Source organism: Cygnus atratus, chromosome 3 (genome assembly GCF_013377495.2).
Source record: "Cygnus atratus isolate AKBS03 ecotype Queensland, Australia chromosome 3, CAtr_DNAZoo_HiC_assembly, whole genome shotgun sequence".
NCBI lineage: Eukaryota > Metazoa > Chordata > Aves > Anseriformes > Anatidae > Cygnus > Cygnus atratus.
This window is the reverse complement of record NC_066364.1, coordinates 8085126-8111588: the sequence shown is the minus strand read 5'-3', so window position 1 is coordinate 8111588 and position 26463 is coordinate 8085126. Positions and strand designations below refer to the sequence as shown.

Genomic DNA, 26463 nt, shown 5'->3' with positions numbered 1-26463 from the left:
CCCAAATGACCTTTCTGATATAAAGTATCAGAAAGCCACAAAAACAGGAGAAAGAGGAATCTGGCTAAATATCTTTGAGTCCCTTAACCTTTGAGTCATCAAGTCAAATCTTGCATCAAATCCTACCAGAGAAAAACCAACTGGTTCTGTGGATTACGAGGCGTGCCGATTTTGTGGTCAACATCCATGTCACTGCTGGAGCAGGGTGGTGGCATCACCATTGCCATTGCAGGTTCTTGGGAGATCTTTGTTGGACGATGATTGTGGTAGGGATTTTTTTGTTTTCTAATACATATTTATATTATTCATTTTTTAACTGAGGAAGAGTTTTCTTCCTCTTGAGCCAGTAGCTCTCCGGTGAAGCATGTGAGCCTTTAATACACTGTATTTAGTCACAGTAGTTGGTTCTGTTTGCTTTTTTTTAGTTCTACCAGGTGAATAACTACTCAAAATGCTGATAGGCACACTGGTTTATACCACTTCTAAATAATATCTCTCTGAAGCAGTTTGTTATCTTTAAGTTTCTGGGTGAGTTTTGTTTTAGCTTCCCTCCTCAGCCATTAAGAGCAGATATTTTTACTGTCCATTTTTGTATCTAAGAATTTGTGAAACAAAATTGCTTCAGCTGACCTGTTGTTATTATTACAAACAATTTATTGGATCGTGTGATGCAAATAAAATAAATCAGATGCTGCAGTGACCTAGATACTCATTATTTATTTATGGGAATAAATATATTTAGCATGTATTTATACTGTTCTTCAATTCGAGATGCTGTAAACTCTCAGTTACTCAGACCTCTGCTGGGAAAATAGCATTATTGCCACCATTTTGCAGGTTTGGAAACCTCGGCAGGAAGACTTAAATAACTGCTGTAGGCTATGTAAGATATAATTATCAGAACTAGGATTAGATGTTGGGAGTCTCAAGTCCCAGCGTTGTGTTCAGCCGTCTTGCTCCTGGCTGATAAAATCTGTGGATAACAAAGACTGAGGAGGTAAGTAATGATAAGGACAGGATGCTCACACAAAGTGATTTGGTCATTTGATCATCTTGGCTACATTAAGTGTTATATGTCTAGCCGAAAGCACAGGAGGAGACAGAAAATGCCGGTGTGCCCTGGAGAACAGCAGCTCTGGGGAAAGCTCGGGCGTCCTCGGGGTGTTCCTCCCATGGGAGGAGGTCGAGTGAAAAGGAGGGTAGGGGACAGTGCAAAGCAATATTCAGCTTTAAAAACAGAGAGGTAATGAATAGCTGCAGCAGGCAGATTTTTCTCCCTCTGGTCTTTAGGATTATTTGGTCGCACGTCAGGTGCAGAGAAGTCACAGTGATGATCTGAAGACTGTCGAGAAAACTGCAAGATGGAGCTGTTGGAAACATTTTCCTGCTATCAGAAGATTTGAAGGATGATTTTCTTCTAACTCAGCGTCCCGTGATTTGCGTGCTGTTACTTGTTATTCTGCTGGAGAGTTTGGGCAGATGGTGTTTCCTCGGGTCCGAGGCACGGGTCTCTCCACCACATGCTTGTAGTTGTTCAAACTCTCCAACTTCTGTTCTTTATTAACATTTACAACACTGCTCTCTTCCTCCCGACGTTCAGCTCAGAATAGGAGTGTAACAATGCTCTCCTAACACAGAGGAGGCTTGGCAGGAGGTTGTCCTGGTGACTGCAGAGCACAGGCACTGTGCAGGGACCTCATTCCCAACACCTCTTTGCTTTTCAATCTTTCAGGCAAGCTCTCGAGTTCCCTTGGAGAAGCAGCCGCCCTCCACCGAGATGTCACGGCACCACAGCCGGTTTGAAAGAGATTATCGGGCCGGGTGGGATCGCCGGGACTGGAGCTCCAACGGCAACCACGTCGGCAGCACCAACTGCAGCAGCGCCGCCAGTACCACCAGCACCAACCGCCCCGGGCTGCTGCCCCTGCCCATTGTCCCCTCCCGGCTCCCCACCCCGGCCACCGCCGCCTGCACCACCGGCAACAGCGATGTGATCACGAGCCTGGTGGCCAACTCATCTCCGGCTTCGACAACCAAAGTAAGAATTTTGTTTTTTTTTTTATATATTTTTTATTTATTTTAATTTTTTGTTCTGGGGATGATGTCTTGAGGGGATGTTAGAGGTGGAGCATCATCCGTCCCTTTTGCAAAATCTGCGTTCGCAGCATAGCAAAGAGGAGAAAACATTTTCCTGGGCAGTCTGTCTTTTTATCCTTTTGTGCATTATGCACACACTTGGACAGGACATCCTTGCTCAGAGACTTAGGGTTTTCATGTTCCTGAGAGGCCCAGGGCTGAGCAGAGCAAACTCCCCTTTTCTTCTAGCACTGCCTACATTTGGGCTCTCCATCGCTTTTCCTGGAGCATGTGATTCCCATTTTTGCTTTTGAGAATGCCCTCGTTGTCTGTTCACCGAAGCAGGGCTGTGGTTGACAACAGGTGGATGTGGTTTTCATGCAGAAGGAGCAGAAAATGGGCATAATTTTGGCCAAATGGTGTTTTTCTTCTTTTTAGTTGGTACTTTCATATGAGGTTTTCAAAGCCTCCTTCTTAGTGCAGATTAGAGTGTAACAGTTATACTGTTATAACCAGGCTCTCACTTTTGTACAGAAATGCACACTAAGAAGGAAGAAAATGTTAAGCAGCAAAGAACTGAAATCACTAGTAAACCATTGAGATGTTTAATATATAACTGGGGCGATGGGAGAGCTTTTTCTTTTTTTCTGCTTCCTTTTTTTTTTTTAAAGCCACCACAAACATTTAGCTCTTTTAAATCTGCAAAGTACAACTTGATATTCCAGTTAGAAACTTGGGGTTTCTTTCTGCATCCAAGTTCAGGTAGAACAGCTGGGGAATAGAAAACCCTGGCAAATTGTAAAGGTGACCACAGCATTAGCAAAGTGAGCCAGAAGCACTGCTGGTTTTCTTTTTATGATATTTAACATTTTCTTTCAACTTGGTTTCATTTTAATAACTGCAAGTGCCAAATGCAGCAGACACAGACAGGGGAAAGGAGACAATAAAGTTATTTAAAGCCAAGAGCAAGCTGAAATTTTACTGCAGTACCATTATTATATTGATTTTTTTTTTCACACTGTAGAAAAACAAGGTCAATGCTGCAGAAGGAAACATTAGGCTAAAGTTTACAGTGTATTTGGTTTTAAAAATTTTCCATGGTGTCTTCAAATAATTTTCATTTGAAAGAAGACAATCTGATCAAAACATATTTAGAGTGCTCCAGATGCTATCCACAGATAGACGCATTTCAATCATGCTTTTTCTAGACAAGATTGAGGCAATTTTGGAGCCAAAGCAGTCATTTCATTTATCATGACCTTTGTTCCTGGGTCTGCGCAGAGTCCAACTATTGTCTGAAGCTGATCAGCCCTTCTCCCAGATGTTCAAAACCATTTTGAAGCACAGCAGTGCCAGCAAACCATGTGTTTATTGGGGGAGAGGAGGCAGGAACTGCAAGTTAAATGCCTTTTGATCATATGTTCAATGTGAACTGTTTTCTAAATTACCTTATTAGGCAATTTTCTGATTACTTTCATTAGTAAGAATGTTTTGGCATGAATAGATCAAAAGCAATAAACAGGCAAGAATGGAGGTAGCATGGGACACTTTTTGTTCAGAGAACTGTTAATCAGCTGTGTAATCTCCCATAAAATTAATGTGCAAAAATGCCTACCATCCTTGCCCCAGCCTCTTCTGCCGAGAATCAGCTGAACAGCTCTGAAAATTCAAAATGGCATGTACTGAAAGAAAAAGACTTTTAAAGAGAAGGGAGGGAGGGAGGATCAACAGAGATGTAAGGGTGTAGTGTATAGCGAGCTTCCAACTAATGATGTGGAACGGTGTCAGGAAAAAAATATCAGGTGCTCATACATACTTATGTTCACCCCGCCTGACTCCGTCTCTCTCCCTGACACACAGCCGAGGTTAGCACTTGTGGTTAGCTGTGTCCCCAGCCAGTGCCTATCTCTTGTAGAATCCAGCTAATGGATAACCATAAAAAATTAGGTCTGTATAAAGAGGAATTCACAAGTCAGAAGAGTAATGTGGTTGCTTGGTTTATTTAAAAAATAGGAATGTGCCAAATTGTCTTGAGCTGTGGAGAGCTCACAGTCTACCATCTGTAGCGTTCTTGTTAGCATGTTTATGGGGTGCCAGCTCACAGAGGACCAGTGGCATCTTAAGATGAATTTCTTGGTTCTGTTTTGTGGTTGGAAGCAGGATATTTGATAGCTTAGTTAGAACTTTCCTTGTCTGTGATAGTCTAAGGATACAGGTACAGCCAGTGATGCTCCTCCAGCCTGAGGACAGAGAGGCCTCTCTGCTTCAACCAGTTACCAATTTTGACTTTAGTGTATCTCTTGAGCTGGTTTGAAGAACTCAAAAAGCATGGAGGCCAACCTTTTGTTTTGTATTCCTGCTGTTTAATTATCCTTCCAGTTACAACTTGGTTAATTTTTTAATAAATCATTTAGTCTGGCTTCAGACTTCTGATCCTCGATTCCTCTAGTTTCCTGCAGTGTACCAGTTTTAGTAGCCTCCAAAATGACTGTCTATCTTTTGCACCCCCTCCAATTCTTCATCTGCCTTTGAAAATCTGGATACCAAAACCATACGCAACATTTCAGCATCATACTCACTCTTCCCTCATACAGAGATAAAACTGTTCCCTTCCTCTGTTCCCATGCGTACAGAGCTAATAATAATTGTTCCAGGCTTTTTCACCAAGGTGCTAGATGCACACATAGCATTTTTCACTTGGGTCCTTACACTGCTTCCAGAGTAACAGCATTTGTGGGTATAGTCATGTGTTCTTCACGGATGGGCTGCTTTCCTTTTCCTACATGTATAACTTTGCCATTTGTTGCATGAAAACTCATCATTTCACGCAAAAGCGTTATTCTCCTTACTTTCCACCCCTTTAATATTTCTACTACCCACAAATTTATCAGTGTTTTGCAAATTTACTTCCAGATCTTGATTGCAAAGTTCAATGCCTTTTGGCTTAGTATCAGCAGTTATTGTCTCGTGTTGAAACATTTCCCATAGGCAGGTAAAATCTTAGAAAAAAAAATCAGTTTACCAGTTCTTAACTCATTGAACACCACTGTTGTGAATTGCTAAGTCTTTAATACAAAACACTGTATAATGCTAAGTCAATAGTTATTAAAAATACATATACATGCCATCATCCTCCATCAGTTGTCATCAAGCAGAGTCATAATCTTGTCAAAAACTGAAGGGAAGTCATTTTGACAAGACCCCTGTCTACTGATACCTGTATTGGCAGGCATTGGTGGTATTCCTGTCCTTCACCTCCTGATGGACTGAATCCTAAAATGACAAATTCAAAAAGGAGGAAAAGCCTTCTTTTCTTTCTGACTGGACTGCGAAGCTGCCTGTGTTGGTGATGGAATTGCTCAGGGAATTTATAGATAAATAGCTTTAAGGACCACTAGACTATCTAATCTGGCTGAACCATTTGGTCTTTAAATTATCATGGAAATGTATGTAAGATTAAAGACTTCACCCCGAGTTATGAGATATGAATGGAAAAAGCGTTGGAAGGGAGAGAAAAAAATTGATCAAATTAACTGTTGGAGAGAGGTGAAACTGTCTTCAGAGGGAAGCTTAAGATATAAGTAATGCCAATGATGAGGGGGTTGGGCTTGGTCTCTGTTTTTATGCTTCTGGAAGAGCTTTTTATGTCTTTCTGTGGAGGGCTTTAGAAGGATTTTATTACTAATTATTAATGTGTAGGAGAACTTTAGAACTAATTATACTTTGTAGACCTTTGAAATTTATTCTCAAAGCGTACCTGTAACCTTCTTACCACAGATGCTTTGGTACAAATCACACTTAGTGGATCTGCCACGTTTAAGTACTTACGGATGGTTGGTCTGAGTTATTTAAACAAAAAGAAATATCTGTATTTTCCTAAACCTTAATTTTTGCTGAGCATAATAAAGACGATACTTTGCACTGCTGTAACCTATTTCACTGGAGGCTGCCAGTAGACATGACAAAAAGTATTTAAACCTCAACAACGTACAAATAGTTCAATGCTGCATTTCCCATCAGGGAAACTGAGACACTAGGAAGTTTTGACCGTCATTTTTTCTGCTCATTCTGTGCCACCGTGGGCAAAGTTCCAGCTCTTTTAACTCAGCTTGGCTTTTCCTCCTTGGTGCTGTGCTGAAAGCCACGGACAGGCACCCAGGGTCAGCGCAGTTTGACGAGATGAGCCCTTCACTGCAGATCCTGCCTCAACTCCTAAATACCTTAAGTAATCAGTAGGAGAAACGCAGAAATTCCTGCCATTAAACCGCTGCCTTTGCATCAGTCCTTCATACCCTGAGCCCAGCCACATATGACGACAGAGTTCAGGTTTGGGTTTGTCCCTGTGTGGTGTTTTTTTGTATTTTTTTTTCCTGCAGTGAGGTTATTTGTGGGTAGAAGGAAACTATCAAAGAAATCCATATAAGACTGCAGCACTGCTTAAGATATTGGCAACAAAACACTCTACAATTCATTTAAGGATGCTGCACACCATTCCAGCTATGTTTTCCGTTCATCTCAGCATCTTCATTCTTTGTTGCTTTTCCGAATTACTTTGCGAGTTACTTGTACAATTTTCTCCATCAAAGCTCCTGTATCACAGCTTCAATTTAGAAGTGTTGTCATGGGCTGTAATTTGAAATTTTATTACCAAGAGATTTTTTGGTTATAGAACATTTACTTTTATCATCTCTATATTATTTTTAAATGCCTGAAAAGATTGATACATCAACAGAATCTGTGCAACACCAGGCGAGATCTAATTTTTTTTCAACCTTAATTTTAAAAACCCCTTGCTTGGAACATAAATTGATTCTTAAGCCTCCACACACTTAATGATTTGTTATTCTCAAGGTTAAACCTATGACAAATCTTATAAAAATGCCAGTCTTCAGTTTTGATAAGATTTTCTCCAGCCGAGCTCAGGGATAACTATATAGTCTTAAGTCTTTAAATAGGATAACTGAGATGTGATGCTGGCCGCCTGTACTTACAGCACTCCCATGCCATTTAACACACGTGTGGTGTTGCTGCCGTAGTTTTGATCCCACTGTGGTTAGCCGCTGTTCTGATGTGGGAGAGAAGACAGAGATGCTAAAGCATTTATTCACCTCTCTGGCAAGGCAGGCAAAGGATTGCAGGGGGAAAATCGCCCCCACTGCCTTTGTCTCTGTGCATCACTGCAACTAAATCACATTAAAAAGATGCGTGGGGAGGGGAAAAAATCTTATGGTAAAGGAAAAACAAGTCAGTACAGCTGAGGAATGCACAGTAAAGAGGAATGAAGTGAAACAGCCCAGAAGTAAAATGTTCTACGTTTCTTTCCCTTAAGGTCCAAAAAATGTAGCTCCCTCCATGGCAGTCTGTCACATGCAGACAGTTTGCTGTGCGTTGCGGAATTTATATTGTCTGTTTCCTTTCTCTCACTTCTGAGGTGATGATTTGCTAAGCTGGTGTATGGCTTCCACAAATATTTAAAATATTGATTAAGCAGAGGAAAAATAAACACGCATTGTTTTTCAAGTTACGCCTTATGTTGTACATGACTAATTACATACAACAATTTGCGCTGCAACGGTAACTGAAATTTATGTACTCTTTTTATTATAAAATATAAGAGGCTTGCATAAGGAGAGAGATTATAAATATTGGAATACAACAGTTGCTAGAAAACAGTCAAAACATGCAGTGATGAAGTATATAGGATTTGCTGTTCCAGCTTCCCTGTGCAAAGCTACTCTACCGGTCCCCTGAGGGCTTGTATTGATAGTTGGCATATTTTTGTCACCATTTCAGATAGTAGCCTGTCGATTCTTTGATCTGGACATGATGCAGCAGTCCAGACCAAGTGCAGTAATGGCAAAAGCCGTGTTACAGATCTGTCTGATTCTTTTGGCAAATTACTGTGATGCTAAGTGAGATTTCAGTTCCTGGATGTCAAAAAGTGCAACTGATTTTTTTTTCCAGGAACGTATTTTTACCTGTGAATAAATTTTTAAAATAGAGTAATGTCCAGTTTTCGGGGTCTTTGAGATGCAAGCCCCTTCCCACCTATGCAGAGACTTCTACATGAAGCTCTAATTATGGCAGATTATTACATGAATATAGGAAACCAGAGGAGTGCCCCAGAGGAAATAACACCCGATGGTTTGTAACAGAAGATAAGGACAGGTTTTCTCTGGCACCCAGATCACATTCTCCTGGTTCTCTAGGTTTGAAAGTTCAATAAGCTTTCTGTAATTTACCTTTTGGGATGACCGGAGTGCAGCTTCCAGACCGTGCCTCCTGTAAGAGGTCTGCAGGCAAGGAAAGACACCCAAAGTGTATGTTGTTGGCGATAGCAGTGCACCATTGCACCAGCCCAGCCAGGGTGAAAACAGCAGTGTGCGCCCAAAAATATTACTGTATTATCGTCCTGGTATCCCCTCAAAATTTTGAGAGGTCCTTTAGAGGGATGGACAGAGCTTGTGCCAGAAAGAAGAAATGCAGAGATTTGAACCTTCAGCCCCAGGAAACCTTTTTCTTTGCTGATTAAAAATTGTCCAAAAATGTCTATAGATTGAACTCTGTGAAACTTCTGCTAAAATAATTGTATTTAGCTATTATGACAATGACACAACTGCTAAGAGGTAACTGTGCCACCGAGGGACAAGAGAGCAAGGTGAGAGCAGTGGTGGGTTCCAAAACTGACGTGTTGAAGGTCTGGGTGTAGAGGAACCAATTCTGACGTTTCAACAGCCTGGAGAGATGCTTTGGACAGTTTTCAGGCTCCTCTGTAGAAAGCTGTTCCTAATGATCTGTGGCCCTAGAGAGGGCTTAAATTGTGCTGATGGTCTGTCACATCTTCTTATCATCTTATTTTAATATTTCTTCTCATGTGGATTTTTACATATTTTTGATAGTGTAGAAATTAAGATGTACAAAATGTGGCTTTAGTTTGTCAACTTTTGTGGGTACTTTATTGGACTGAAATTGGTCTGAAAGCCCTGGCATGCTAATTAATCTGTAAAGTCATAAAAAGCTGCTTGGATTTTTTGACTTGCAATGTGTTTATCATCTGTTGAAAGAGCTAAGAGGTCTGGCCAGTTTCTAGTCCCAGTTCCATTTGAAGATGAAAGGCAGCATGTTTGAAACACTAATTGACATAGCCAAGTACTTACAAGGTCACAAACATGACAGCTTTGGATAAAGAAAAAGGAATATTTCTAGGCTTTGGCACTTTGATCAAAAAGTATCTTGACTTCTAAAAGGGATAAATATCAGTAATAACAGTAACCTAAGCAAAATGTGTGTTGGCTAGGATTTAAGAGCTTGATTCTTTGAAATGATTTACAGTTCTTTTTATTTTCTTATTTTTTCTCATAATTACATCCTTAGCATATGTATTAGTTGCAGATCATCCATTAAAAATTCAGCAGTATACGTATGTCTGCGCGTTTCATAGAAAATTTGTTCCAGCCTCCTGTCAGGCAGAAAATCCTGCCTGTGAGCTTCCTTGCCTGTGATCTGATGTTGATTACTTGAAGTTTTATTGTCCAAGGAGCATTACTTCTGAAGGAGGGCAGGTTATCTGCATTGTAAATGCATAAAATCATAAGGTTGGTTGCTGTCATTTAGGAACGTACTGCTGTTGTCGCCGTCAAACATAGCTACAAAAAGAATTTTATGAGGAATCATTTGGCTGTTTCCTATTATTTTTGCTGTCAATGACTAACTTGGTCAGGAAGGCCCTACAAATTATTTTCAAGACAGTTGATCTAGGCAATTTCTGATTTTGGCATTGCATGAAGAGGGCAATGTCAGAGGAAGCTTTGAGGGAGGGGATGAGTGGATTAAGGTATATGGTGGTACAGGGAAGCCAAATGCGAACTGTTTGCAGAGGGCTGCAGGGGCGGTTGGGTGGGATGTCTCCATACCATAATTTTTGTTAACAGTAACATAAAAATAGTGGTCATTTTTTAAAACACAGTTTTACTGCCTATCAGAAGGAAAATAAACTACGAAAGAGATCATATTTTCATGCTGGCATTGGTTTCCTCAAATTGCTGGTTGATTTGGACTCTTCAGTTTAGAACTCACTTGCAAAACAAATGAACCAAATTAGCAGAAAGGAAGGAAGGAAGGAAGGAAGGAAGGAAGGAAGGAAGGAAGGAAGGAAGGAAGGAAGGAAGAAAGGAAGGAAAAATAAATAAAAGAAAAAGAAAATTGAGCCAAGCTTCACCTCTCCTTGTCATTTGGTCCTTGAGTTCTTGCTTGATACCACAGTTGTCTATGAAGCTGATGGACATAAAAATAAATTTGGCCCAGGGAGTGATAAACAGTACATTAACCTCTGCTCTCTGGCTCCTTTTGCTGCTCAACGTTACACCTGCAAACGCTGGACACAGGCTGGTGCTTTCTGGGCATACCAGGAAGCACTGATCAGCCAGAGCTGACACTCCAAATTGACATTAAAGCAGCACCACTGCCCTTTCTACAATCCTGAAAATCCTCTTGACAGAGTGCCCAGGCCTTTAAGAGGACCACGAGGATCTTGTGACTCGATGGCAAGAAGCATAGGCCGCCTGTGCTGTTTCTCTTGAAGCAATGCCAGGAGTCACGTTGCATCAGCGATGCTGAGCTGCTCGCCATCCCATCCGAACAATGCACACAAGGTGCAGATATCTTCTGCATAAATGGAAATGCAGTGACTCACTATCTTGTGAGTGGGCAAAACACTGGCTTATTGTCGATGCCTGCAGAGCTCTGTAGGGGAGACCACAGAAGGAATTCCTCGTGCTTTTTTCCAACTCCAGTTTCTCCTTCTAGAAGCAGCTCTGACGGAGATAAGTATTCAACCATTACTTTGAAAAGCAGCATGTAGAAGAAGGATAAACTTACAAGTGCCCAAGTTATTTTGGGTGATTTTCTCTTGGAATTTGAAGCATTAGTAAATGCCTGTGTGCTGGTTAACTGCTGTAACACTTCTTGGATGAGATGGGCACTTTTCAGCAAACCAAATGCACATTTTATTTTGTTTTGGAGGAATTGACTGTCCTGGAATCCTCCCAGAAGTCAGTCTGCCTCTTCTGTTTCAGTTGCTCTGTGCTCCTGTCAAGCTGAAATATATGTGGTTGTTACCCACTACAATTTAGCATATCCAAACTGATTCACTTTGGAAAACAAAGCCTGTAGAAGTTCTGCTGAGAAATATATGTTGTCTGTAAGTGGTGTTTGTGTGTAAAGTGATATGCACCCACTGTATAAATAGTGAATAATAACTGGTAATAAATTCTTCATATTGTAGCGTTATTTCTTACTGTTTATGATCCCGGGTCTTTTATGGTAATCCCGAAACAAAGCACTGAGAAGTATGTGAATAATATTTACTACTGCTAAGTTGTTACACAAACATGTCAAGAAAGAGAAGCCTTTTTGGCTGTATAATTTGAACGTTTAAGTCTATATACTGTTTATATGATAATATTATATATAATTAAAGTTATCCTTTCATCCCAAAGGAACTCAATGTGTTATACAAAGTCCATGCATTCAAAACCGCTGAAGTAATGCTTCAAGGTACATTTGTCAGCCAGCAAGTGGAATACTCCCAAAGAGCAATGCTGGGCATAATTTGACCACGTGTTCCCCTGCAAATCCATATTCTTTTTAAGAAGTACCAGTCTTTGTAAGACGAGCTGTGGTACAAGACCCTGCAGTGCCCCCAGATGGATCTAGTTGTTCATCAGCGACAGCCTCCTGGTGACTCAGGAATTTTTTACCAGGTGTACGAGGCCAAACAGGCACAGCTGGAGGCCTTCTTGCCTGAGGGCAGGAAAATCCTGCCTGAGCTCAAACAAACAATGCAGGTGTATGGGTGCGAGGAGAATCACAGATGTTGAAGTCACTGAGGTTGCAAGGGGCCTCTGGAGACCTCTGGGTCCAACACCCTGTGGTTGGACCTTTTCTGGTCCAACCCACTGCTCAAGCAGGGCCACCAGGGTTGCTTGCCCAGAACTGTATCCAGATGGCTTTTGAAGATCTCCCATGAGGTAGTAGACTCCACAACGTCTCTAGGCAATCTATGCCAGTCGTCCATCACCCACACAGTAAAGAATTGCTTTCTTGGTGTCCAGACAGAGCCTCCTGTTCTGTCTTCTCCAAGCTGAAGAGTCCCAGCTCACTCAGCCTGCACTTATATGAGAGGAGAGGCTACTCGAGTGGCATTTACAAACACTGCTTTGCTGTGCAGGTTTGGAATTAAGAAAACCTAAACTCAGCGAGAGTTAAAATTGCCAAGAGATGCGAAGAGCAGTGAGAAGGGTGCTTGTAAAGATACTGGCAGCAAAGGGGAAATGTGGGTTTGCTGCTCCGTGAGTAAAGAGACCTAGTCCCAGATGGACATCCAAGAAGCAGAGATAGTCAGTGCTGTCTTTGCCGTGGTCTTCACTGGCAGGATCTGCTCCCAGGATCACCCAGGTCCCTTTGCTTGGTGACGGAGTCTGAGGAAGTGAAGAACCATGGTAGTGGACAGACATGAGGACAGGAATAAAGTAATGAACTTACAGACCGTTACAGAGTGTTTAAGTCAACTGGACATACACAAGTCTATGGACCAGACAGGATGCATCGAGGAATACTGAGGGTGACATGAGCTGATGTGACTTTGAAGCCACTCACAGTCATCCTTGAAAAGCCATGGTGATAGGGGAAGTTTCTGATTACAAGAGAAGACAATGGTCATGGCCATCTTCAAAGAAGGCAAGAAGAGGGATCCAAGGAACTGTGAGTTAGTCAGCCCAAACAGTCAGGGCAAATCATACCTGGCCTTCTATAATAAGATGACTGGGTTTGCAGAAAAGAGGACCCCTGGTTCTCTTATTTAGTGTAACTTTAGCAAGATTTTGACAGTCACTCATAGCATTTTTTTAAATAAAGTGCAGGGATGCATACTGCATGGGTTCACTGTGAGATAGCTGGATAGCTAGCTGGACCACCAGGGTCAGAGAGAGAGTAGAGGGCAACTGTTCAGAGTCCCACTGGCACTGGGATGAGTAGTCAGTATAGGGACTGATAGCATTTAATATCTTTATTTATTATGTGGACATTGCAATGAATGCACAAATAACAAATTGAATGGAGCGATACATATGCTAGAGGGTAGAGCTACTGTTCAAAAGAACTGAAATGAAAAAATGGCCTGCTATTAACCTCATGAAGCTCAGCAGACAAACACAAAGCCTTGCCACCTGGGATGGAATAATCCCATGCAGCTGTGAAAGCCGAACAGCAAATGGGTAGAAAGCAGCTTTGCAGAAAAGGACCTGCAGATCCTAGTTGAGAGCATGTTTAAAATGAGTTAGCAGTGCAGTGGAGGCCAGCCAAATGATGGGATGTATTAGCAAGAGAACAGCCAACAGCTCAAGTGAAGTTCATTCCCTGTCTGTCACTTCCGTGACTATATCTCAAGGAGCACATCCAGTTTGGGGCTTCCGAGTGCAAGACAGACACTGACCTACTGGAGCATGTGCAATGGAGAGCCACCAAAATGATTTGGGGACCGGAGCACAAGACATAGGAGAAGCTGAGAGGTGGGTCTGCTGAGCATGGAGAAGAAAAGGCTTGGGGGAGAAGGGAGGGGTGACTCCTCCATATGCTTCTCTAATGGGATAGGGCAAAGACACATGAGCCAGGTTCTTCTCAGACGTGCATATGAAAGAAAAACCAGCAATGAGCAGAAATTGTACCAAGGGAAATGCAGATTGCACATAAGGAAAAAGAATTCTCAGTGCAGGGTCCAAAACTGGAGCAAGGGCCCAGAGCAGCTGCAGGATCTCCAGCATCAGACATATACCGCATGCTCAGCTTGACATGACCAGGGGCATACTGATCCTGCATCAAAGTTGGCCTTGTTTTGAGCAGGGTTGGACCAGCTGTTCTGCAGACGTCTTTTCTAAGCAAAGTCATTCTATGATACAATCCTGACATCACCCTAGAACTGAACCCTCATTTAAATATACTTCACAAAGCAGAGGTGTTGTCAGTTTGCTTTAAAACAATACCCAGAATCCTCCGCAGCTGATAAACACTAAAACTTTGAATTTATTTTGCGTCTTCTGAGCCTAACTCCTGTGTCGGCATAGTCATCACAGTTTTGTTTCTGAACAGCTTGTTACCTTTAGAATTTCTACCTCATGCTGGGATGGAGTAAGACTGAATAATTTATCTTCCTTTTCCTCCAAAGCAAAGCAATAGTTATGCCCCACATATATTCACAACATTATTCTGCTTCTAAGCTTCTATTAATTATCTTTATCATCCCTGCTTTTAAAGGTCTAGCATTTATCTTTGCAAAGTTCATCAAGTTGGATGATGGAGGAAAAATTGTGTATTTAATCCTGTTATTGCTCATGAAGTTTTAAATTCCATATGATAAATGTTTTTTCCACTGCTTGCAATAATTCTTTTGGTAGTTTTCAGGTGACCTAAGTATCTGATGTGTAGAACTGATGGCTTTTAAGGTCATTGTGCACATGTGTAATTATCTCAGTTGTGCTGCTTCTTTAAGTATACACATGTATAGCATTTTTGAAGATACGGATTATAGATACTTTGTTTGCCACACACAAAGCTGTTGTTCACCTTGTTTTCTCAGCCTGGCTAGAAGTATGACCTGCTTTACAGTAATGTTTAGCTTGGGGATGGAGCAGGATAATGCTGTTTCATTGGTTTTCAGATGTCATCCAAGCTCTGGATTTTGCAGCCATTTCAAGAAAAAAATGGTCAAGTCTTTCAATAGATTTATCTTTATTTCCATCTTCACATCATGGAGATAATTCCTCAGTTTTTGTGTAAATTGTAAATTGTTTCCATCATTGCTTACTTTGTAAAGTGGCAGGGCAACAAAAGCTCGGTGTCAGTACTCTGCAAATAGTGGAGCATCCTCAATGAAATGAACTGGGCGGGCTCAGGCTTTTAAAATAACCAGAAGTAAAAGACACTCATAAATTCATCCAGACAGACCCAGGCTGACCACTTCATTTTCCCTGTTCCCTGTGGGCCTCATTGCTTTTAATGTTGTGCTGGGTGAGTGTGTCCCGTACAATAAGGCAGCAGAGCCCGTGATGGAGGTGGAGAGGGCTGGGTTTGTTCAGCCTGGAAAAGAGAAGTCAGAGGGGGTGTGATTGCCCTCTTCAGCTTCCTGATTGTTGGTTATGGAGAAGACACTGCCAGAGTCTTCTCGGGGTTGTAGGACAACCATAAGACAAAGGCAATGCACCACAAATGACAGCAAAGGAAATTCTGGTTAGAAAGAAAGAAAAAATGGCTCATACTGAGAGCAGTCAAACAGTGGTACAGGGCCCACAGAGCTTGCTGAATACCCTGTAAATACGCAGAACTCAGGTGGACAAGGCCCTGAGCAACCCAGTGTGGTGTTAGCCTGCTCTGAGCAGGAGCTGTACACGGTGGCCTTCCAACAGAACCTGTTATTTTCTGCTAGGGGAAGCCTGCAAGAAGCTGTGAAGGGAAATCTTTGAGAAAAGTTGGTCTAGACCTTAAAAACTTTAAAAACTTTACTTCAGAGAACAGAAAGGTGGCACCTGCCATGCAGAGGGGGCCGTGGAAGTTACCTTGTCCCCCACGGTAAGTCTGCAAAGCCAACCTTGCTTACATCACCTCATGACCCAGTGGCAAGGAGGCAGATTTGCTCTACAGCAAAGACCTTTGGGTCACTCTTTTGATCTGAAACTAAGGAGGTGGTTCAAAAACGAAGTGAGATAAGGCAACCACAGCAGTCACTGCACAGCTGTTCAGCCTTGTGTCTTTCTGCATCCACCTCTTTTAACTAGGAGATTAAACAAAGACATTAAGCAATGCTGAGAAGTTTGTGGAGCTATCCAAGCTTTCATTCATTTATCTTTTTGTCTGTCTACTTCAGTCTTGACATCTTTGCCCTTTTTCCCCATTTAAATTCTTCTGACACTCCCCACAGCATGTTTGCCTTTACTGGAAGCACCATAGCTTGCTGGCAACTACCACTGAATCATAGGTAAAAAATGAAGCACACTCAATTCTTACCACAACTATTTTGACCTTTTGTTGTTTTAGAAAATGCGAGGCCTCTGTGAAAACAAGGCTGATTGGAAAGTAAAACTTGGGGGGGGGGAAAAAAAAGAATAAAAATGCATACAGATTTTACATTTGGTCAAATACTCTTACTTCTTTTTATGTGTCTGTTTTCTAGCAAGCTCTGCTCACAATACGACTGCGTTTGGCAAGGTCTGTGCTAGTTGAATGAGCAATGCCAGGGCATGGGCCCAGGAGCTGGAACTTGACCATCTATACCATTAAATTGCTAGCACAGGCTCTGCCTTGCTTTTGGCCTGGGCCAGCCAGCCCTGTCATAAACAATTCTCAGGCATGGTTTTGGGATTAGCAAGGGCCAGGAGCTGTTCCCAATCAGCATTTTGGATATTGCCACCCTGTTTTGCAGGGTAAAAGTATATAATCTTGTGAGTGTGGTCAGGCCATATCATTTGGCCTTAGAGCCATATAACAGGTCCTGGCCCTGTTCAGTTTTCTAGTTACTGGGAAGGCTTTGTGTTGGAAGCAAGTGTGTCATTACTTGACTCTGCAGTCTCATACTTGACTGAGTTGTATCCGGACAATAAGGAGTACAGTCACATCTCCACTTCATCTATTATTTGAGCCAGAGTACCTGTGCACTGAGATGGTGTGGTTTTTCCCTGTTGTAATTGTCATAGCAACTGGAATGGTTTGTGAACCCACTCTCCCATTATAAATAGAAATATATAGTCTAAGGGAGTTCAGAAGTATATTTTCTAGGGAGCTGTTGCAGCTATTTTTCAGAAATCTTTGTCATGGTTTTGCAAAGCAGCCACCTATCGCTGGTAAATTCAGTTCCTGTATCAAAATGAAGAATATGTTCTGCAGATGTTCCTGGTGCCAGGGAATTATTTTTTATGTTTTCTGTTGGATCTGGAAATAAGAGATTGTGTTAGATACTGGATGGATGTTGGCATACGGCTGGTATGAAAGATCACATTATCCATTAAGTGTTGAAGTAGAAACGCCTCTCGCTACCTGCACAATTGATTTTTCACTTACTGGACTGTCTATTCTCTTTCTGTCTCACCACAGCATTGAATAGAAAATAATACTGCTTTCTGCCAATGAAGGTCCAATAAACCTGTGATAGTTGCCAGGACTGGGGAAATTCCAAGAGTATGGTTATATCCTTTTGTCCTGCCCTGTTTTCATCTGCACGCCTCCATTTCCAGCTGCCTGAAGTACAATTATCTACACATCTTGATTTTTTTGGAAATGGATTTCAAATACCTTTTATTAACAGAAATTGCCTGATTTCATGAGCAGAGAGCTGCAAACTGCCTTCATGATGCACCCATCTCGTGCTGCAAGAAACCAAGACTGAGGTTTTGCTTTTCCTTCAGCATTGTAGTTCATTAGATCAACTAAAATCCATGTTCCCCCAAGTGGGCCTCACAGAGCACATGCCCTCTCGCACATACAATGGCATTGAGGTAGCACGGGTAATGTGTGTGTCTCCATGTGGGGTGGCTTTGCCCTTGATTTTCATTCAGAGCTGGCAATCTAGGAGATTTTTCAGTGCCAGATACCTTATCCAAAGTATTTATTGCAGGGTATGTCTAATGGCCCATTTGTGATGGATCCTGGACAGAAATCCACGAGTGTGTGTTGTACTTGATAGACATCCTCAGAAGAGGCTACAGAAACAAAGCTTGGTGTGTCTCATTCACCTGTGGTGTTATTTCTTGAATAGCTCTGGTAACTCACTGTCCTCATCCTATCAACCATAAAATCTGCCAAATTTACCACAGATTTGTAGAAGAGCAGTTTATGAGTCTGCTCGATGAACAGCTCAGGGGTTAATAGCGGGGTGTTTTGCCAGTTGGGTTCAGTCAAACGTAACGCTATTAACACGGGGTAGTTGTTCAGTGCTGTTGGAAATGAGCTTCTGTTTCTCAGCCCTTTTCCCTTTGTGTTTCTGCTTCATTGTGTTTAGTGCCCTGACTGTTCGCTTTTCCTTTGGAGGTGACTGTTCCTGGACAGAATAAAAGTACAGAGACGGAGCGGTGTGAAAATGTGCGTACCGCTGCTGAATCCCTTTTACGAGAGCTGGCTGCGTGGAGAAAGAAAGAAAGAAAGAAAGAAACGCAGTTGCAGGAAGCGAATCTAAATAAGCTCCTACTCCACCTTTTTCAATTTACTGGAGGAAATATCTTTTTTCATATCATTTGACTTTTTGATTGTTAGATCAAATTGAGCCAGTTGGAATGAGACTCAGTGATCAGAAGAGAAGTCCTGAAAACCTCTGTTTAGCTGCTCTCTGGTCTCTGTGCAATTGGTTTGCTTAAATTTGCTGTAATAACCTTTTAAGAGTCGTGTACCCATTCTTCACTGAGGACCCTGCTGTGCATTGTGATTATGTTATCTGTTGCCTTCCTGAATGTTTAACATGATCAAAGTGTTGTGGGGCTTGTGTTTTTGGGGTATGTTTTTTCTCTAGGTCTTTTTTTTTCCCCCCTCTACAAGCTTTTACTTTCAAAATATAAACATACATTGTTTGATATGTATTACTCTCCATGTGTCAATCCCCCTTCTGTTTTTTTCCCCTTTTCTCTTTAAAGTTCCTGCTTAGTAAGTATTGAACAAGCATGCTGAGTAGCTCTGATAATTAGGTAATTTGAATTCGGGGATGGATGTTAGATGTTAAGGTGTGGGATGGAGGCTGGTTACATTGGAAGGCAATGTATTCTGTCTCTGGGTAGGAGAGAGTGAAATGCCCTTTATATCAGCATCGCTCGCCAGCAAACCAAGGGTATGGTGTTGAACATAAATGCAATTGCATGGCCTTGTTCGCCCTCTTTCTCAGGGAAAGCAGCAGATGTTGACAGTGAATATAGTGAAGTGCAAACGGGTAAAATAATGAACTGAAGTGGCAACTTAATGGAATTATTAATGGGATTTGTGTTCAAATAGTGAACAAGGATTGATTTTTATTAACATAGGTTTTACACATATAAACTTATGCGAAAGATTATACCATACTTCTCCTTCTCTGGTGGAGTGTTTATAGAGTACACTGTATGCGCAGGGTTCTCTGAACTTCTTTAAATATTGCCCTTTCTCCCACTTATCTCCCAGTGCTTCTCAGTGTGTAGCACTCCATATAAATCTGTATAATATACCCAGAGATTTAACTGAACAGTGAGGAAACCTTGAAATTAAAACTGAAGCAGTAGGTGTTCAGTGGGAGTTTGGTGTTTGCTTGTTCATTCTCACCAGAATAAAGGGTGGGAACATGATGGATAGCTCAAAATGCTGAAGTGCAGCTATCTGTGAGCTGGGAGGCCTCTGATAGAAGTGGCTATATACCTACAAGGTGGTGGTGAAGACGTCATAATTATGAGCTGACATTTAAAGAAATGTCAGAAGCATTCAAACAAACCCCTGCTCGGCTTCCACCCATGTATCTTTTTGTGTCCCCGATCCTGCCATCTGTTATCCCAAGGACTTTGGTTTTGATTACCTTTTTGTTTGCTTTTCTGATAAATGTTTTGTTTATCCTCTATGCTTGGCGTATGCTTCCAGAGATTGTTTGCAAGCCCCTTACCCTCTTTGTATGTGGATTTCTCCTAAAGAACTATTTACCACCATGATGCTGGCAAAAACTAATCCTCTGATTATAGATGGGCTGAGTATTTCTGCATGCATCTGTATTTAGGAGCAGACTTTGCCAAATACCTATTCGGAGTGTGTGTACAAAAATGCATATGGTGTTGCTCAACATTGTTATCTGTCATCTGCTCGTGTTATTTTCTTCACGCATTGTTTTCTTGACATTTTTGAATGTGAGCTCTTCAGGGCAGGGAACGTGTCATTCCTGACATTTGGGAAGTTCTTCATTCCATGTAACAGATTTTGTATTACTACATGTATTTTGAAAATCAAAGAGGAATGTCATATTGCCTTTCTGTCCTGGTACAGCAAGGCCTGTGTGAAGTTCATTGGTGCCCATTAAAAAGACTTCTTCCGAAGCAGCTGCCATTCCGTACTGGCATTAATGATAACGTTAAAGCATGTTTTATGCTGCTAATCCTAGCTCAGTCCATAAAACTTGAGAACAGCCACAGTAGGTGTAGTATGCATTCATACAGCTCAGTATTCTGCCTCCAGTGGGAGATCTACAGTACAAGTATGGTACATGTGTACTTTCCGTTATGCACTCTCCACAGGCTCCAGCTTGGGGATTTCTTTAGCCACAGGTTGTACCTTTGTCTTCCAACCATCTAGCAATACATGAAGTATACGCTTACCTTCAAGCATGCAAGTAGCCCTGTTGACCTCAAGATGGCTATTTTCATGCCTACTGTTTAGTAGGTTTTAAATCATTTGGATGGATTGAGACTTTCCTCTTGGGGTGATATCCACGGTAGGTAACTGCTGGCGAGCAAAATGAAAGGAGCTGAAATGTGCTTGAGCCTTATCCGGTTGTTTAGAGCTGTTGTGATTTGGAAGAGTGAGTTCTTCAGACTCACATCAGTACCCAGAGGCACACACAAGAGGGACAGGACTCGTCTCATGTCCATCCATCTCGCATTACCTGCCCCGAATGGCCAAGTAAGTTCCAGCTGGGCAGAGGAGGGAAAGCCTGTGTTCCCATCCTCAGCAAGCACTGACTTGCAGCATGGAAGCCATAGTTAGACACTTAAATAAATACGGGCATTTTAACGACATGTAGATTATGGCTGGTGATCTGTAGAGTCAGATGGATGTAAGGCCAAGGTCAGATGCGTAGTGTTGTAGCAAGACTAATCTCCAATGACTGTTGGTATTTTTCTGTTTCAGAAAAAAATTGCTGACTGTGATTTTTTTTTTTGGTAGAATCATGTTAGGCCTGGAGTAGATAATATTGGGTAAAATATATTGTACCCATAATTCATATTAATGGAAATTCAATAACGGCAACCTGTCATCCACAGAGATTAGAAATGAGTCCAAATGTTGTGCTATAAAAGCATTAAAAAGGCATTATGAATTAGAATCTATTGCACCATGTTTTCCTTGTTATAAATAATGGAGGGAAAAACTAGTCCTTGAAGTTTTTGGATTGTCCATTTTGAGAGAAGCCAGCAATTACTTTCTAGAGCTGACTGTGCACCATTGATCTGACTTATGGATTTCATAAATGCAATGGTCTGCTAATTTAATAAACTTACTCAATCTGTTTTTAAACAGAGTACAGAACTTTGAAAAATGATTTCCTTTCAAACTAAAATTAACTCTTATGGCTTTTAAACATTAAATTGTGATATTTGCTTCCAGTTTTTCATTAAAATACCTTCTGGTTCCACATTTTTCCTGGGATGGGCTAGATACTTGCAGCTCATGTTTTATTATATTAAATACTCATATTGCACTTATGCTAATTTGGCATCAAGCTATGAATTGGAGGTTTTAGACAAACCTTTACTTGGTTTTACATTGTCAGTAAATTTTACAGCTGCCTCCAAAGTTTACCATTGCCAAAAGCTTAGATGTAGTTGTTTGGTAGTCTAGGACTTGTCATATAATAGACGGAATATTGATACACTGGATGTGATGTCTTGTCAAAGTAGTTTGTATGTGAAGCTGCACATCTGGGGGGAAAAACACAGTGTTTTCAACAAATTTACAGCAAGCTGAGAAAAGGGAAAATTCCCTTTCAAATTAATTTGTATTCTCAAGCATGAGGTTTGATTATTTCTGTCTTACTCTATTTTAGCTTTTGTAAACACAGTAGGTCATAAAACAGTGCAGCTGCTCTTGAAATCTGGCAGCTTTTGCAAATCTGTAACATACCTGTTGGATTTGAAACGTAGGCGGTCAAACAGTGTGATAGCAAATTTTATCAGCTGAATTTCTGAATTAGGTGATAAAAGGATCCATAATCTCTGGGAAATCTTTCTTTCTGAATTCTTTCCCCAACCCTGTGGAAACATACCTATTCTTTTGGAGCATAGAGTGTAATTAGGGTCCAAAGTCTTCCATAAGACTTAATCAAGTTAATCAAGTTCTGAACTTTATTCAGTGTAGATCCATCTTTCTTTCCCTGCACCAATCTATGCAGAATGTATTGTATCATGAATTAGCATTGACAGGGTAACTGTAGGATATTTGGTCAGATGCCAAGTTTAATTCATTTGTTATCAAGACCAAGAAACGAATGTGACAGTGACAGTAATAATTATCTTCTTCTGCAAAGAAATGAAGTATAAGCTTACACTTTTTGGTTAAAAGGGAGATAAGGGAGAGTAAGGTAATTATACCTATCATACACTTCTGACCTGTGTTTTTATTGTTCTTGACAGGCTTAGAAAGTACGATGGTACATCCTGGCCAAAGAACACCTACATTCGAATAAAATAACTTTCAGCTGATACCATATTTATTCAGCATGCTGATAAATTGCTTTTTCAGAAATCAGCTCTGTCGCATTTTTTAATAAAGTTAATGGGCTGGGACAGACAATGGTGGGTTGCTGTCTGCTTACCGTATTCTGGATGCAAAATAAAATTCCCTCAGTCATATTTAATACTCTAAGTTTGGGGTTTCAGAGGAATGAAATGAAAAATCAATGACATTTGCAACACAGTAAAATATTGGAACAGCAGGATTCAGGGAAACTAGCTGGGGATTGGCCTTGAGGACTCCTGGGATACTCTTAGCTTGAGGACTCTCACTATATTTTCCCCCTTCTAACTCTTACAGATACAGGACTGATATTATTTACTTTTCTTTGTTTTGTCTCTTGAATTCCTTGAACAGCTCCTATGAACTGTATGAACATGGACACCTCTGAAATTCCTGCCTAGGTAGAGGTCCAGTTCTTGCTGATATTCAGACAATTTGGGGGAGTTTACAGGAAAGTCCTTTGAAAGAGCCTAACTCTAGAGAGGAATGAGTTGACACAAGCATGAGTGTTTTGAAAAATTGACTTGGGGAAGAAGCGCGCTTCAGCTTGACGTAGCGTGGGACCATGGTCACGTAGTTTTAGATATTAAACTGTTTGAATATTTAGGTACTGGTAGAGCTTCTGGAGACTAACTTTGGAAAAGGCTTTTCTGAGACTAACTGGAGATGCTTCAAGAAAAGTGTCTTTAAAAGTGAAAGTTTGCTGCAAGTCTTTGATTTGTCCTTATATGTAGGGAAATATAATGATACCAGGCCAGTGGCAAAGAGGCAGTGCTCCGTGCTGTTCGCTGCTACTGAAGTTGAGCTTGTCAATCCTTGACCAAACTGAGAAGTTGACGGTGTCTTCAAGAACAGGCCCTGAAGGCCTGGCTGAGAGGCTGCATCAGTCAGCTGAAAGACTGAGCTCATGGACTGTGTCTCGTGGTAGGAATGAAAGAACACACTTCGACAAGTATTTCCCTTGAAAAACGATCGTCCTGAAGACAGCAATCTTTCTGCTGCTCGTTGGGCCATTCTGCACATCTGCGTCCCCTCTCCCGATCCTGACAAAATGTTCCTTCTCTCTGCCCAGCTTTCTCCTGACTCATCACGTCTTTCAACTCCATTTGCTCTCTTCCTAATGAAAAAAGAAAGAGGTGTTTCTTTTTAATGAAATTTCATCTATGAAAACAAAAAATCTCAAATTGTCTCACCGATTTTTATTTTTTTAATATTTATGCACTAAAAACAAAATAGATTAGACATAAATGAGCCAGCTCATCTTTTGTTTCTTTCCTGCTCGTGGCTTTATATTTTGTGCCTACTCTACAGATTTGTCACGTATAGTATACTTTTTCTGATTCTTTTCCATTTCCATGCCTTTCCATTTATTTTTACTTCCAACAGTGATGGGTACCTGGAGGCTCTCTGTTGCACTCCTGGGCACAGGCTACATCTAGCAGATGAGGCATAAGAAAAAGTTTAGGGAAACCTGGAGCCTAATACCATTTCACTTGACAGGTTCTGATGAATCACTGAAGCTTGGATTCACCTTATATGTCTTTAGCCATCCAAATGTTAGGGATCTATTTAAAGCCAGCTTGTAGCCTCTATTTTCATTCAACAGAGAGGAATAGCACTCTCTGAAAGGTGATTTTTCTCATCCTAAAATAGGTGGGTCGAAGCACTCCTTTGGCATGCTTTTCTGCTCCCATTGGCTACAGAGGGACCATGTAGATCGCTTTCAGATATCTGATATTGAAAGAAATCCAGTCCTCACATTCTGTATCATTTTCTCCATCAGTGTCAGCAAACCTGTGTAAATGCTTAAAGATTTAAATGTAAAAAAATACACGTTCTGCAAATCGCTATTGATATTGTTGGTATTATTATTATTACCTACCTGCTGAGGGAAAAAGTCACATCTTGCTTATACTGAATCGTTCGAGTGGCAGAAACTTTGCCCAGTGTTTTACTGCATACATCTATTTCCCCTTTTTATTTTGCTTTTCATTTTGCTGTTCTTCATTAATGCAAATTTTTCTCATTTGTGACACTGGTAGGAAGCGCTTGGCCCATTACACATAGCTTAGTCATAAACAAGGTATTTGCTGTTTCTTGTGAACAGAAAAGTCAGAAAATTTTGTTCTGGATTGTCAGTGACATTATCACACTGGAGTCTGCTGTTACTGAAAATTATTTTAACTGCAGAGGCAGCACTCAACCTCAAGATTTTGAGGAAAATCCACACAAATAAAGCAGTTTACCATCTCTGATCAAATTGCTCATTTTCAGTTATGTGGGAAGAATATAAAGGAATATGATGGAGTATTTGTAGAGGCCACGGGGAGCTGGAAGATAAATACAGAGAGGAGTGAAGTTTTGAGGCAAATATGCTGAGGAGATGAGGCACTGTTTTCAAGCCAAGAAAGGACAAAAACAAGGAAGACCCTTGAGTTGGCTTTGCAGCACCAAAGGGAAGAAGGAATTCTGCTACGACAAGCCACAGTTAGTGCTTCTTTCTGGAGTATCTGTATCCTAATGGCCAACCACGATAAGTAACACTTGTGGGAGGTATTGTTTGTATTGTAGATGTCCAATCTCTGTGATTAAAAAAGCAAGTAAATATTTTCCATCTTGGTTACCTGGTAGTCTAGGACCGTGAGTGATGCAGTAGCGGAGTGGTGAAGGAACTACCAGGAGATTTGGGAGGTTTGGGTTTAGCTCTTGGCTGTGTTCTTGAGCAAGTCTTTCAGGTGTTTGAGTACCTGTCACCTGATCTCAGTAGCATTTAGGTGTGGACAGCTGTGGATTTGCATGTTAGTCTTTTGTTTCAGTACCTGTAAAAGAGGAGAAAGCACCCAGTTTGAGGGCAAACACATTAAAGATTATGAGGCACTCCAAGGCTACATCCATACTCGTATCCTGAACAGCCAGGGCATGGCTCCAAGTACTGGCTTCTCATCCTTCATAATTTCAAAATTCACTTGGAATAGTTTTGAGTCTGGCCAGCTCGCCTGGATTATGCCCAGACACGGCTCAAGATTCAGCTTGGGTAAGGGATCATTCCACCTACAGACATTGCCGTGGTGTGGTCAGGGAGGGTGTGACTGCAGTCTTGCACAATAAACTGTCAAATGAGTTCAGAAACAGTCCCTGAACTCTTTCATTTATTAGTGTAGACACAGACTCAGAAACTATGATACTGAGGGGTTAAACCATGTAAGTACTAAGAGAAAAAGAAAGGAGTAACAAGAAAAGCGGTTAAAAAATCTCCATAGCTGTGTAAAAGAAAATTATCTAAATATTTTTTTTTACATTTTCAGGCATGACTTTTATTAACACAATTTTATGGGTAGTGGTTAACATGGCTGAGACTTTGGGGGATGTATTGCCTCTTCTACATACTTGGATAAGGAATGTAATTTGTTTATCCAAGCGTACACAGTATTTTTCTCATAAATTCAACTGCAAGTTCTTTTTTTTTTTTCCAACCTTTATGAAAGGTGAAAACAAAACCAACAAATTACACGTTTGGAAAGTGTTTTGTGCAGTTGAACTGGAATGAGTTGAACAACTGACTTGAACCTGTCTCAGTTCTACGAACTGTTCCCTGAATGGTGAAATCTAGGAAACCTTTTTTGCCTGAGACTTTAGACTCAACTCTGTTTTATTGGCTCAGTGAAGCCAAATAACCATAGTAAGTCATTTTAAAATTCCTAGAGCGATGCAAGAACAAACTGTACTAGGCAGCATGAAGGTAAAATGATTTAAATTCTACCAAATGTTGTCAAATGATACTGTTTCACCGCTTCTAGTAAAATTCACAGCTGAAATAAATAATGATGATTTGGAAAACTTGCAATAGTCTAGAAAAAACATAGAAACCAAAATACTGTGACAGACCTACAGGAT

General features: G+C 41.0%; 1 protein-coding gene across 21 annotated transcripts in view; it reads left to right on the top strand.

Moving 5' to 3' along the window:
• KLHL29 (kelch like family member 29) overlaps positions 1-26463 on the top strand; it is a 391775-nt gene that overhangs the window by 142771 nt on the left and 222541 nt on the right. For all 21 annotated transcript variants that reach the window (XM_035560203.2, XM_035560199.2, XM_035560193.2 and 18 more), the window contains one exon: positions 1733-2038. In XM_035560203.2, coding sequence (XP_035416096.1) covers positions 1778-2038 — 261 coding nt within the window. In that variant the 5' untranslated portion in view covers positions 1733-1777. The remainder of the gene's footprint in view (positions 1-1732; positions 2039-26463) is intronic.